The 12,860-nt window shown below is 34.5% G+C and overlaps 1 protein-coding gene across 1 annotated transcript in view; it reads left to right on the forward strand.

The window, feature by feature from the left end:
- LOC115436775 (unconventional myosin-VIIb-like) overlaps positions 1 to 12,860 on the forward strand; it is a 54,098-nt gene that overhangs the window by 37,340 nt on the left and 3,898 nt on the right. The window contains exons 36-44 of the mRNA XM_030159697.1: positions 1,355 to 1,536; positions 1,764 to 1,870; positions 3,484 to 3,638; positions 5,697 to 5,850; positions 8,094 to 8,249; positions 9,386 to 9,491; positions 9,650 to 9,772; positions 9,958 to 10,045; positions 11,301 to 11,416. Coding sequence (XP_030015557.1) covers positions 1,355 to 1,536; positions 1,764 to 1,870; positions 3,484 to 3,638; positions 5,697 to 5,850; positions 8,094 to 8,249; positions 9,386 to 9,491; positions 9,650 to 9,772; positions 9,958 to 10,045; positions 11,301 to 11,416 — 1,187 coding nt within the window. The remainder of the gene's footprint in view (positions 1 to 1,354; positions 1,537 to 1,763; positions 1,871 to 3,483; positions 3,639 to 5,696; positions 5,851 to 8,093; positions 8,250 to 9,385; positions 9,492 to 9,649; positions 9,773 to 9,957; positions 10,046 to 11,300; positions 11,417 to 12,860) is intronic.

Genomic DNA, 12,860 nt, shown 5'->3' on the forward strand with positions numbered 1-12,860 from the left:
TAACTGTACAAAGCCATTTGACCTTGAAAAAGTAGGTCATGGTCACCTATTTTCAATAGGCTTCTGCTCCATGCCAAGATGCATCTACAGTATAAATTTGGTGCAGATATCTCAATGTATTCTTCTGATAATGTGATTATGTTGTTGAATGGACAGACAAACAGACAGATGGATGACAAAACGATTACAATACCCCTCAGCCAAAGGCTAAAAACCACAAGGAAAACTGTGTAAAAAAAAAAAAAAAAAAAAAAAAGCCCAAACCATCTATTTTTATAGTGAGTTAGTCTTATTCACTGCTCTGTGTTTTGCCCCCCATTACACAGGCAGTGGGGGATGTACTGGGCATGCTCAGAACAAGGTCTATTCTACCAGCAAGTTTTGAATTTTTTCTTGTTGAGCTAATGTTTGAATTTTTCTGAATATTTAAAATTAATCATACATTCAGAACGAGCTCCACAGACACATTAGGGGTTAAAGGGTTAATGTCATGCAAATAAGTACTGTTCTCCCTAGAGTTTAGGAGAGAGATGATAACGGGTATGAAGTTAAATGCATTTCAGTCTTTTAGTTTTAGGTGATGGATGTCTGATGAAAGTACCAGATGGTAGGAACTGAAACTGTTCATGAAACTGATGGATTATTCTTTGTTATAAAACAGTTTGTTGTAAAGATCCTACAGTTTCCTGTGCAGTGTTAGTTATTTTGCTGCAGACATTAACCCAGTGTTTTTCAACTGTGGGGTTGCCTGGAATTCAAATTGGGTCACCTGAAATTTCTAGTAATTGATTAAAAAAAAAAAAAAAAGAAAACTTACTAAAAAAATATTCATGGTGAGTTGAGAGAGACAATCATAATACATAAAAGACATGACAAACTCTGAAGCTGAAACTGAAGCACTGTGGTTCGGTTTATCTGTCAAATGTTCGTTGTGGTCGGTTTCAGATGCTGCAGCTCTTTCATAATTCATAGTTTGAGTTCTTGTTTGTTCAGTATTAATTGTCAGCCTTGCAAATCCAAGCTGGACTGACTGTACATATCCTGACCAAGGAAAATAAAATTCTCACTTTGTGCAGTAATCTACACCTGGCTTTTCTGCCTCCGTCCATAGTAATATACATTATATAGACTAAATGTCATCTAAAATCAACATTTATTTGCAGCATAGTATAGCAAACTATTTCATAATCAAAAAATAATAATTTTAGCCAAAAAAAAAACAAAAAAGTCTCTGTTTTGAATGTCTGGGATCGCCAGAAATTTGTGATGTTAAAATGGGGTCATGAGACAAAAAAGGTTGGGAACCACTGCATTAACTACATTTTTGAGCACTGATTTGTTTGCACTGTCATAGATGATGATTTGTTCCTGGCATGTAAACGAGGGGATCTGTTGCTGCTAAAGAGAGATGAAGATTATCGTCCTGATCAGAACTGGATTAAAGCCATCAACCAGAGGACCAATACCACCGGTGCAGTTTATAAGGACACACTGCAGTTTCTGCCAACTCTCAGCAGGCCCAGTGAAGACATGCTGGTAAAGTACATGTCATACTGCTGTTTGACTGTGTTTACATCACCTGGTATGGTTATTTACACTAGAATGAATGAAAAACATGATTAAAAAGTAGAATAAATACAGCACACAGTTGTGAAAGGCTAGGATAGCAGGCTTTAGATCCACTCATGGGTGGTTAAATGACTTTGATGGCTCATAGGATCCCCTCTTGTGGTCAAACTAAAGAATTGCTTATGATCCGTCAGGAAATGCTCAGTCCACGCCAGAAGAAAATCTCTGTACCGAGTGCTCCACAGAGAGACGACGCAGTTGCCCCCGTCTCTTTGAGGGACTTTGCACGTGAAAATTTCAGGTAATAAGTTCATCAGTCAGTTTGTAATTTGACTTGACTTGTGCTTTTACTTTCCCAAAGCTGTGATGATGGACACTTTAACCCATAAAGACCCAGTGTGACTGTTGTGTCAGTTCCCAAATTAATTTTTCTTGATATTTAACCTTTCTTAAGCGATTTATCTCCATTTATCATAATATTATCCTCTCCATTTTGCCTTTTTTTCTGTGAAAATCGGGTATTTTCCGATATTTCATTTACTGATCATCTACTTTAATCATCATGCTGAGATTACATATGAGGGTTATTATACCAAAAACAGAGAAAATTGAAGAAAAAGTGACTTTTTCAAGAAGGTATATCATTAAGTGAATATAAAACAAAAGAAAAAGTGACTGCCTTTTCTGTCATGTCATAGTTCTGGATGCTCCTTCTTTATATTATTACATTTTATACATTATACTATTAAATTAGTTTTCTCTGCTGCTAAACAATAGCTGAATCATAGACGTTAACCTATACAGACCCACTGCTACTTTTGTAGTAGTTCCCAAATTATTTTTTTTCTCTATATTTAACCTTTTTCAAGTGATTTGTCGTCATTTATAATAAAATAATCCTCTGTATTTAGCATTTTTTTCCAGTAAAAATCAGCTATTTTCCTATATTTAATTAACTGATCAGACAAATGTTCATAAAAACTCACATTAAAATTGAGGGCTATTAAAATAGAAACAGAAAACTGAACAAAAAGTGTCTTTTTTTTGCAAAGATATCATTAACTGAACATGACGTATACATTATACATACATATATACATTCAATACTAGAAAAGGAATGAAAAATAAAGCAAAACTAAACAAAAACTGACATCCTTCTCTTTCATGTCATAGTTCTGGATGCTCCATTTTAGATATTATACTATTAAATTAATTATTTTCTCCTACTAAACAACAGCTGAATCATAAAGACATTAACCCATACAGACCCAGTGCTACTTATGTGGTAGTTCACAAATTATTTTTTTCTCTATATTTCACCTTTCTCAAGTGATTTGTCACCATTTAGCACAAAATAATCCTCTGTATTTAGCATGTTTTCCAGTAAAAATCAGGTATTTTCCAATATTTAATTCACTGATCATGTAGATGTTCATAAAAGCTCAGATTAAAGTTGAGGATTATTATATCAAAAATAGAAAAAACTGAAGAAAATCTGACATTTTCATCAAATTCTATCATTGACTGAGTATAAACCAGGTGTCTCCATCCACTACCATTTATTCAACTCCACGGGTTTTACCGGTGAATCAGTGTTGTAGAAGATGACGGTGTTTCCACGTTTACTATGGAGCCTCTGAACGTCCAAATGGGTCATGTCTGATGACCGTGAAAAGACGAGAAACTGTATTTTACACCAATCATTTATATGTATTAATAGGATTAGTGGATCAACAGTGATTTACCTTTTAACATCAGTAAATGGCATTGGTCACTGGTTGATATTTGGGTCTTTATGGGTTAATACGCACTTCATCGTCTCTTTTGAACTGCTGCACCACTCAGCATTCACTTCCATTAGCAGTTCCACAAGTGTATTAGGATTAATTGTTCTGCGTTTCCTGCTCGTCACAGGCAACCGGGGAAGGATGTTGGCCGACACGGTGCAAACAAAGGATTCAATAAGGAGAAGCTGTGGTCCTATTCCAGAGAACCCATCAAACAACCGCTAATGAAAAGCCTGGTCCGTAACTCTGAGCTCAGCGCTTTGGCCTGCAACGCTTTCACTGATATCCTTGAAACCAGTGCCTATAGAACAGGAGAAGGTGGTTTTCCTCAGATAAACCTAGCATTTAGGACGTTCCCAAACAGTATGCTATTGCTCGTTTTAGTGGTGTTTATTTTATATATTTGTAATTATCTAACAAAATCTGACTTACCAAGAACATGTAATGCATATAGTGGATGAATGTAACTAGTTTGCCTCAAGTTTTATTTTATGTAGCCTTACAGGGGTTGGACAAAATAATGGAAACACCTTCACCTCAAGATGATAATGCCCCAATCCATACAGCTAGAATTGTTAAAGAATGGCATGAGGAACATTCTAATGAAGTTGAGCATCTCGTATGGCCGGCACAGTCCCCAGACCTCAACATTATTGAGCATTTATGGTCAGTTTTAGAGATTCAAGTAAGACGTCGATTTCCACCGCCATCGTCTCTAAAAGAGTTGGAGGGTATTCTAACTGAAGAATGGCTTAAAATTCCATTGGAAACAATTCACAAGTTGTATGAATCAATACCTCGGAGAATTGAGGCTGTAATTGCCGCAAAAGGTGGACCTACAACATATTAAATTATATTTTGTTGATTTTTTAAGGTGTTTCCATTATTTTGTCCAACCCCTGTATATGTGTTCTTGGCTACACCTCAAGAGCAAATGTTGTGCTTTTACTCGATCAGAATCAGAACAGCCTTTATTGTCATTGTATGTGCAGTGAAATTAGGAGTGCTACTCCAGTCAGTGCAACAATATGGATAAACCCCCCCCCCCAAAATTTTATAAAATAAGAATATTATGAATATGAAATTACAAAAACTAAAAAGTAAAATAAGAAAACAGAATATAAAATTTTACAAAAAGTAAAATAAGAGCTAGAAGAATAAAGTTAGATATAACATATGAATAGACACACTATTAACAATATTAACAGATCTATGAAAAGTCTATAAAAAATAGTGCATCAGTTTTTGTTCTTGTTCAGACTCTGTTTTTTCATCTGTCATTGTGTCCAGTGAAATCCACGGGTCTCTGAATGTAGTGATTTTGATTGTAAGTGATAAGAACATGTAATGCGTATAGTGGATAAGGATAACTAGTTAGCCTCAAGTTTAATTTTATGTAGCCTTATAGAGTCACAGAAAAAATTATTAGACTATCCCTTGTTTTCTTCAATTTCTTGTTCATTTTAATGCCTGGTACAACTAAAGGTACATTTGTTTGGACAAATATAATGATAACAACAAAAATAGGTCATAAGAGTTTAATTTTAGAGCTGATATCTAGACATTTTCCGTGGTTTTCTTGATAATAACCAAAATCTAATATAATGTGATGCAGTGTAGATGAAACTATCCAACAGTATATAAAGTAGTTCAGATGAGCTCAACCTTAAACATGTAAAGCAATGAATGTAACAAACAAATTAGTGCAGCAGCAAAAAACTTTCATCCTGGAAGATTTTTTTTGACACTTAGTTTTTATTAGTTATTTATCATTTTTTCATACAGAACATAACAAACACCAATCAGCAACAGATAAGTCACAATCTAATAGTAATAATAATTTAGGTTACAGTTATGAAATAGCAATCAAGTTACCTAATTAATTTAATTTTAGAGCAGCAGTTAATATAGCATTTCACAGGACTATGAGACAAACCACACATTATTTGTATTTAAAGAAACTAATCCATTTGCCCCATCTTATTCTGTAAAGTTCGTCTTGCAGCTTCAGCATAAATGTTAATCTCTCCATTTTGTGAATTTCATCAACAATTTTCAACCAGCCTGGAAGAATATTTTACCAGTCATTCTTGCTTTTACTTCATTAGGGTTTTGAATGAAGGGCTGTTACTTCCCATAGGGTATTTTCACAGTTTTATACCAGTGCTTTTACTAATTTGTGGATCTGAATACATGCTCCACTATGCATATGACTAACTTGTGTGTACTGTCTGCAAAATATGCACAGGATGAAATGCATTAGCCCATCCCAGTGTTTTATATACAGACCTCTGTGTAGTTTCCACAATGCTTGTACTTGTCCTTGACCTTTGTTGCCACCTATCATGAAGTATATGGGTGATTACCCCATCAAGCATGCTCGCAGTCCCATAGAACTGACCGACCAGATCTTTGGTCCAGCCACGCAGCACGAAGCTCTGCAGGATGAGATCTACTGCCAGATTATGAGACAAATGACCACCAACAACAGCAGGTGCTGCCTCTGTGTGTGTGTGTGTGTGTGTTCGCATATAGCACTGTTTTCACTGCACATAACATCACAGAAGAATCATGTCGAGGGGAGATTTATAAGTTCACAGCCAAAAGTAGAAGGAAATGATGATTACAGTTCCTGTTACACTCATGTGCAGTTCAGTGCTTTGGATGATTTGTACAGAAAATTTGGTTTTTCTCTTTCAGTTTATTGAAAACTATATTTTTACCTCCACCAAGGAGGTTATGTTTTTGCCAGGGTTTGTTTGTTTGTTTGTTTGTTTGTTTGTCTGTCCGTTAGTGTGCAACATAACTCAAAAAGTTATGGACAGATTTGGATGAAATTTTCAGGGTTTGTTGGAAATGGGATAAGGAAGAAATGATTAAATTTTGGTGGTATTCGGGGGCGGGGGGGCCCACGGGGGGGCCCACTGATCAGCCTTGGCGGAGGTCTGCGCTCTCCGAGTGCTTCTAGTTTGATAGTGTAGTTGTCTTGTAAAATCAACAATGATAGGTTTTAAACTAATTATACTGCACTTCATCATATTTGATTATTTTCTAGTTTTAGACTTAGACAGACTTTGTCATTCCAGAATTTACATCCAAAATGAAATTTTCAATGCAGTTGGCTCAGCAGGCAGCAATAAATACAAACAAACACTATATGTACAGAATAATATTTACAAGATAGAATAAATATGCATATAAAAACTATGGAATATAGAAAATAGAATAAATATACATGTAAAAACTATAGAATATAGAAAATAGAATAAATATGCATATAAAAGCTATAGAATATAGAAAATAGAATAAATATGCATATAAAAAAGAACTATGTGTGAGTATAAAAAACTATGGTTCTCTGATAAAAAAAAAATTATTTAGAACTGCCACTCAAAAAAATAAAACAAAATAAAAAAGCCAAGTTAAAACAAAAATATTCAAAATAATAAAACATAAAACTGTCTTTTTTATGTTTTAAGACCGCTAAAGAGAATAGTAATAGTGTTAAAATAAAAGACAATGTAAAATTATATAAGTCCACCTTCAATAAAAACGAAACCACTGTTTTTATTGGCTGGTCTTTGTGCATCTTAGTTCTTAACATTATAAATGTAGCCGATGCATATGTAATTGATGTATTTTAGTATTTATTTATTTAGTTACAGGACTGTGTGTATTGACATTAGTTGCAAAGAACAAGGTGCATGCACCAGATTTAGCAGAGAAGCTAATTTCCGTCTGTTGTCCTGGACAAACAATCAACATAATAAAACATCGCATGGATTACGAAGTACTAATATACTAGAAGAAATCTGTTAGACAATGACAGATATAGGAAAGTATGCTCAGGCTGAATGGTTACAGCCAAATATATAAAAGGGGCTTACATTCTAAAAGTACAATAACATTTCCTAGAATAAGAATACGATATGAAAGAAAGAAGAAGAGAGAGAAGAAAAAAAAACAATAAGTAAATAGGCTAATTGTACAATAGCAAACCAGAAAGAAGTGCAAGAGTAAGAACTATCGAGCTAAAAACATCTGTAGAATTAACCTAGATAATTTATACAATAATTTATCCAATATTTTTGGTCATCTTGTGGAAAACTTTACTATGTTAATATTGTTTATTTTCATACATATATGTTGTTTTTTTAATTAGATTTTATAATGTTTATTGCAATCTGATGTAGTCATTTCAGGACCTGGATGAATTTTAAGGGCTGTTATGGTACATTTCCACAGAAAAATAGGTAAACTGATAATTATTTCCAAGGCTGCAGATTTGCACTATCCTTCAGTGTGTTGCCACACCTCTACATATTTCTCCCATCACACAATATATACTGTCATATCACCCAGCCCTAAATGTAAATGACTTCTTTGTGTGAGAAGGGACAACGATTTTGCTCAATGATAAGATCCAGGTCAATGATTAACTCAACACAACACTGTCAAAGAGTAGGAAATATATTCATGCAGCTTCCTACAACAAACTCCTACTGACTAAAGATCCCCTGCACAAAGGGAAACATTGTCCTTTTTCTCAGAACACGTTAACGTGCAATTTTCAGTTATCTGTACCAGAAATACCATGTGTTATTACAGTTTCTATGAACTACACATTAGCGTTTAACTGTACGACTCTTCTCCCTTAGGTCACAAACGTCTCAGTTACCCCTCATATTCAATGCTTTATCAGTTCATCTGTTCTGTCCTGCTCCCATTGTGTCTCAGGTTAAGTAGGGAGCGTGGGTGGCAGCTGATGTGGTTGGTCACAGGCCTGTTCCCGCCCAGTCCCGACCTGATCACCCACACTCGACGCTTCCTGGAGTCACGGCCCAGAGAGTCGCTGGCTGCCGGCTGCCTGCAGAGGCTGCAGGCCATGCTCAGGTCAGTCTGGAGCCAATAAGGAAAGAGCAATTTTAAATCATACGGAAGTTAATGACAGCGGTGTTATTTACAAGAGCTGGTCACTGGTAGTCAGAAGAAAATATGGGAAGCATATTAAAGTCTAGATAAATGATATATGAAGAATGTACAATTTACATCAAGGTTATTAGTAGTTCAGCCATGTTGGAAGATTGTCTTATTTAGTTTTAACCCATTAAGACCCAAATGAGTTTTTCTCTCTATTTAACATTTAGTAAGTGATTTATCACCATTTAATATAATATGACCCTCTGTATTTTGTGTCTTTTTCAGCGAAAATCAGGTATTTTCCTATATTTAACTTTCTGATCATGTAAATGTTCATAGAAGCTCAGATTAAAGTTAAGGGTTATTACATCAGAAACAGAGAAAACTGAAGAAAATGCGACTTTTTCAGTAGAATTTATCATTAACTGAACATAAACTAAGTGTGTCCATTCACTGCCGTTTATCAAACTCCATGGGTTTTACTGTTGAATCAATGTGGTAGAAGTGATTTATCACCACTTATTTTAATATTATTCTCTGTATTTCTTACTTTTTCTGTGAAAATCTGGTATTTTCCTATATCATATTCATTAAAGCTCAGATTAAAGTTGGGTGTATAATATCAGAAATGGACAAAACTGAAGAAGAAGTGATTATCAGCAAAGTTATCAATAATTAAACATAAAACCAAGTGTCTCCATCCACTGTCATTGATCCAACTCCATGGGTTTTACTGGTGAATCAATGTTGCAGAAGATGACGGTGTTTCCATGGTAACTATGGAGCCTCTGAACCTCCAAATGGGTCATATCTGATGACCATGAAAGATGACGAACTGCATTTTACACCAAATATTTACATGTATTAATAGGATAAACTACTGTGTAAAGTCGCATGTGAGGGGACTCCAAACCTCACAACTATGTGTTTGATTTTTCCACAAACTTAGGTTGCAATATGTGAAAATGAATGCACAGTATTTAATTAAATAACCTCCAAACCCTAACCACTGCACCTCAGTCCTCCATAAAACCCAGTGAAAGCTCTGCATCATTTTAAACTTAACACTACCTTTGCTGAACAGTGTGTTTTCTGGTTTGTGCCCTCAGTAAGGAGCCCAGGAAGCTTCCTCCCCATCTGGTGGAGGTGGACGCCATCCAACAGAACAGCACCCAGATCTTCCATAAAGTCCACTTCCCAGATGAAAGAGATGAAGTAAGAGACAACAATCCTCTTTAAACAGTGAGATAGACTGTCCATAAACGAACAGACACTACTGGTTAAGGTCTGAAATTATATCCTGAGTTAAGCTGAGCAGTTTTACACAATACATTTGGCTATTTCTTGTATTCACTGTGTGTGATTTTGTGCAGATATTTGCAGTGACGTCGACAACAACAATCAAAGAGCTGTGCTACACTGTGGCCTCTCAGCTCAAGTTCAAATCAGTTGAAGGATACGGGCTTTATTTGAAAACAGCAAGCAAAGGAGTGACGGCAAGTTGGCTTCATGTTTTGTTTTGTTTTTTTTTTTACCATATTTCTGTGTAGGGATGACTAAAAATGTCATTTAATAACAAGTAGGGGATATTATTTCAGGTGGATACTGCACATGATTTGGTTTATTATATTAACTAAATATTTTTCTTTAACATTTTTTTTGTTTTTTGCTTTAATTTCAGCTCCAAAGCTTGAATGAGGAGAAGTATTTCTTTGATAGTTTAAGGGAAACATCAGATGCACCTAAGAAGGCAAAGAAAGTAAAAGAAGGTAATGCATCACACTGAGTATGTCGACATGCTGTCTACTTTTGAACACTATGAAAGAGAATATCAGCAGGAATTTGGATGATGTGATCGATCACAATCTGACTTTAACAAGAATGTGTTTGGAGTGAATCGTCTGCCACTAGTGGAAAACTTCTTACATTTTTAACTCATTTAAACCTAGTGATCAACTGACCTAAAATGTTTAATACCTGTTGATCCGCTAATTCTATCAATGCATGTAAATAATTGATGTAAAATGCAGTTTATCATCTTTTCATTGTCGTCAGATATGACCTATTTGGACGTTCAGAGGCTCTGTAGTTACCATGGAAACACCGTCATCTTCTACAACATTGATTCACCAGTAAAACCCATGAAGTTGGATCAATGAAAGTGGATGGAGACACTTGGTTTATGTTCAGTTAATGATATATTTGCAGTTTTTCTTCAGTTTTTTCTCTTTTTGATATAATAACCCTCAACTTTCATCTGAGCTTTTATGAACATCTACCTGATCAGTAAATTAAATATAGGTAAACACCCGATGTGCACTGAAAAAATGCAAAATACAGAGGATAATATTATAATAAATGGTGATAAATCACGAACAAAACGTTAAATATAGAGAAAAAAATATTTTGGTACAACCATAAAAGTAGCACTGGGTCTTTATGGGTTAATTTACTGATCATGTACTTTAATCATCATGCTGAGATTACATTTGTGGGTTATTATCACAAAAAGAGAGAAAACTGAAGAAAAAGTGACTTTTTCAGTAAAATATATCATAAATCAAGTGTGTCCATTCACTGCCATTTCTCCACCTCTATGGGTTTTACTGATGAATTTGTGTTTTAGAACATGACGGTGTTTCCACGTTGACTGTCGAGTGTCTGAATGTCCAAATGGGTCATATCTGATGACCATGAAAAGATGACAAACTGTATTTTACACCAATTATTTACATGTATTGATAGAATTAGTGGATCAACAGTTGTTAAACATTTTACACAGGCACATGTTTTTGGTCAGTGGTGTACTGTATATGTGGGTCTTTATAGGTTATTTGGGGTTTGCACAGCTGAAAGTAAACAGGACTATTAGTAAAATATTCTCTGTCATTGGTCATGTGACCCAATTATTAGGAATTTCCCTTTTAACATAAAATGACAAAAACTGGAAGATATGAATATAAATGTAGTTAGTGACAACTCAAGATTTTATATTTATGTGCTCATTTTCATTGATGATTAAAGGTAAACCAGGGTACCAAGCCAATGCGGCCTACATGGTGATCTTCAAGAGGAAGCTCTGGTTCAATGTGAGCCCAGGGAAAGACCTGATTGCAGATCTTACCTGTCATTTCCCACAGGTATCCAATTTCTGTTTGTTTGTTTTTTTATGTTTCATTTTTTCCGACATTAAAATGACAATACAACCTCCAACAAAGTAAATGCCCGAAGCAAATTACCAACAGAAAAGAACCAAAAAATAAGGAAATGTACCCTATTATACTAACCCTTAATACAATTTTAGTATTATCTACACATCTGAAAAGAAGTGGGAGAAGTAAACACTTATTTAATTCCATCCCTTTTCCCTAAATCATGTTTTACATTTCAGCCTCCTGATATTACTCCATAGTAAATCACCAAAACAATGATCATCCAACCAGAGGAAGAGGAAAAAAGAAGACAAAAATTAATAGTAAATAAATAAATAAATAAATTACCACAGCAGTATTATTTTTGGGATTACTTTCCTGGTTTTTCTCACTCACAACCAAAAAAATAAACAAGAGAAAACCCACTGATGTTCAAACATTTTAGTTCTCATATCTCAACACATCATATCTTTAAATGTCTGTATATTTGGACATTGGTTTAACTCCACATTCATACCAAACAGAAACACAAAACCTCTTTCTTGTTGTGTGCACCCTCATTTATTTTAAAATTGTATAACCCCCTTAAATCATAATTTCCTTCCCTTTTAATAAATATTTTCTGAATATTCTTTGGTAGTTGATTTTTTTTTGCCTTAAACATGATTTGTACAGTTTGAAAATTTACCTGTTCTTTGGGTTTTAGTATATTTTGACTGGATAAATAATGAGTTGGTATGGTCTCTATACCTGATTTTGGGAATGATTCTTATTGGTTTGCGTTCTTTTTTTTTGGAGAATAAATATTGAATGTAAAGTTTTTGCTAAACAGAAAAGTCATGATTCTTGAAACCAGTGCCTATAGAACAGGAGAAGGTGGTGTTCCTGAGATAAACTTAACATTTACAATGTTCCAAAACAGTATGCTATTGCTCATTTTAGAGGTGTTTATTTTATATTTTTGTAATTATCTAACAAAATCTGAGTTACCAAGAACATGTAATGCATATAGTGGATGAATGTAACTGGTTTGTCTCAAGTTTTATTTTATGTAGCCTTATATGTGTTCTCGGCTACATATCAAGAGCAAATGTTGTGCTTTTTATTCCATTAGAATCACAACAGCCTTTATTGTCATTGTATGTGCAGTGAAATTAAGAGTGCTACTCAAGTCAGTGCAACAATATGGATAAAAAAAAAACAAAATGTAATAAAATAAGACAAAAACTAATAAGTAAAATAAGAACTAAAGAAGAGTAAAGGTAAGATAGATATAGAATATGAATAGACACAATATTAACAGTATGTGTATCTATGAAAAGTCTGTAAAAACAGTGCATTAGTGCAATAGTGCATCAGTTTTTGTTCTTGTTGAGACTGTTTTTTCATCTATCATTGTATCCAGTGAAATCCACTTGTCTCTGAATATAGT

Source organism: Sphaeramia orbicularis, chromosome 17, assembly GCF_902148855.1.
Source record: "Sphaeramia orbicularis chromosome 17, fSphaOr1.1, whole genome shotgun sequence".
Classification (NCBI taxonomy): Eukaryota; Metazoa; Chordata; class Actinopteri; order Kurtiformes; family Apogonidae; genus Sphaeramia; species Sphaeramia orbicularis.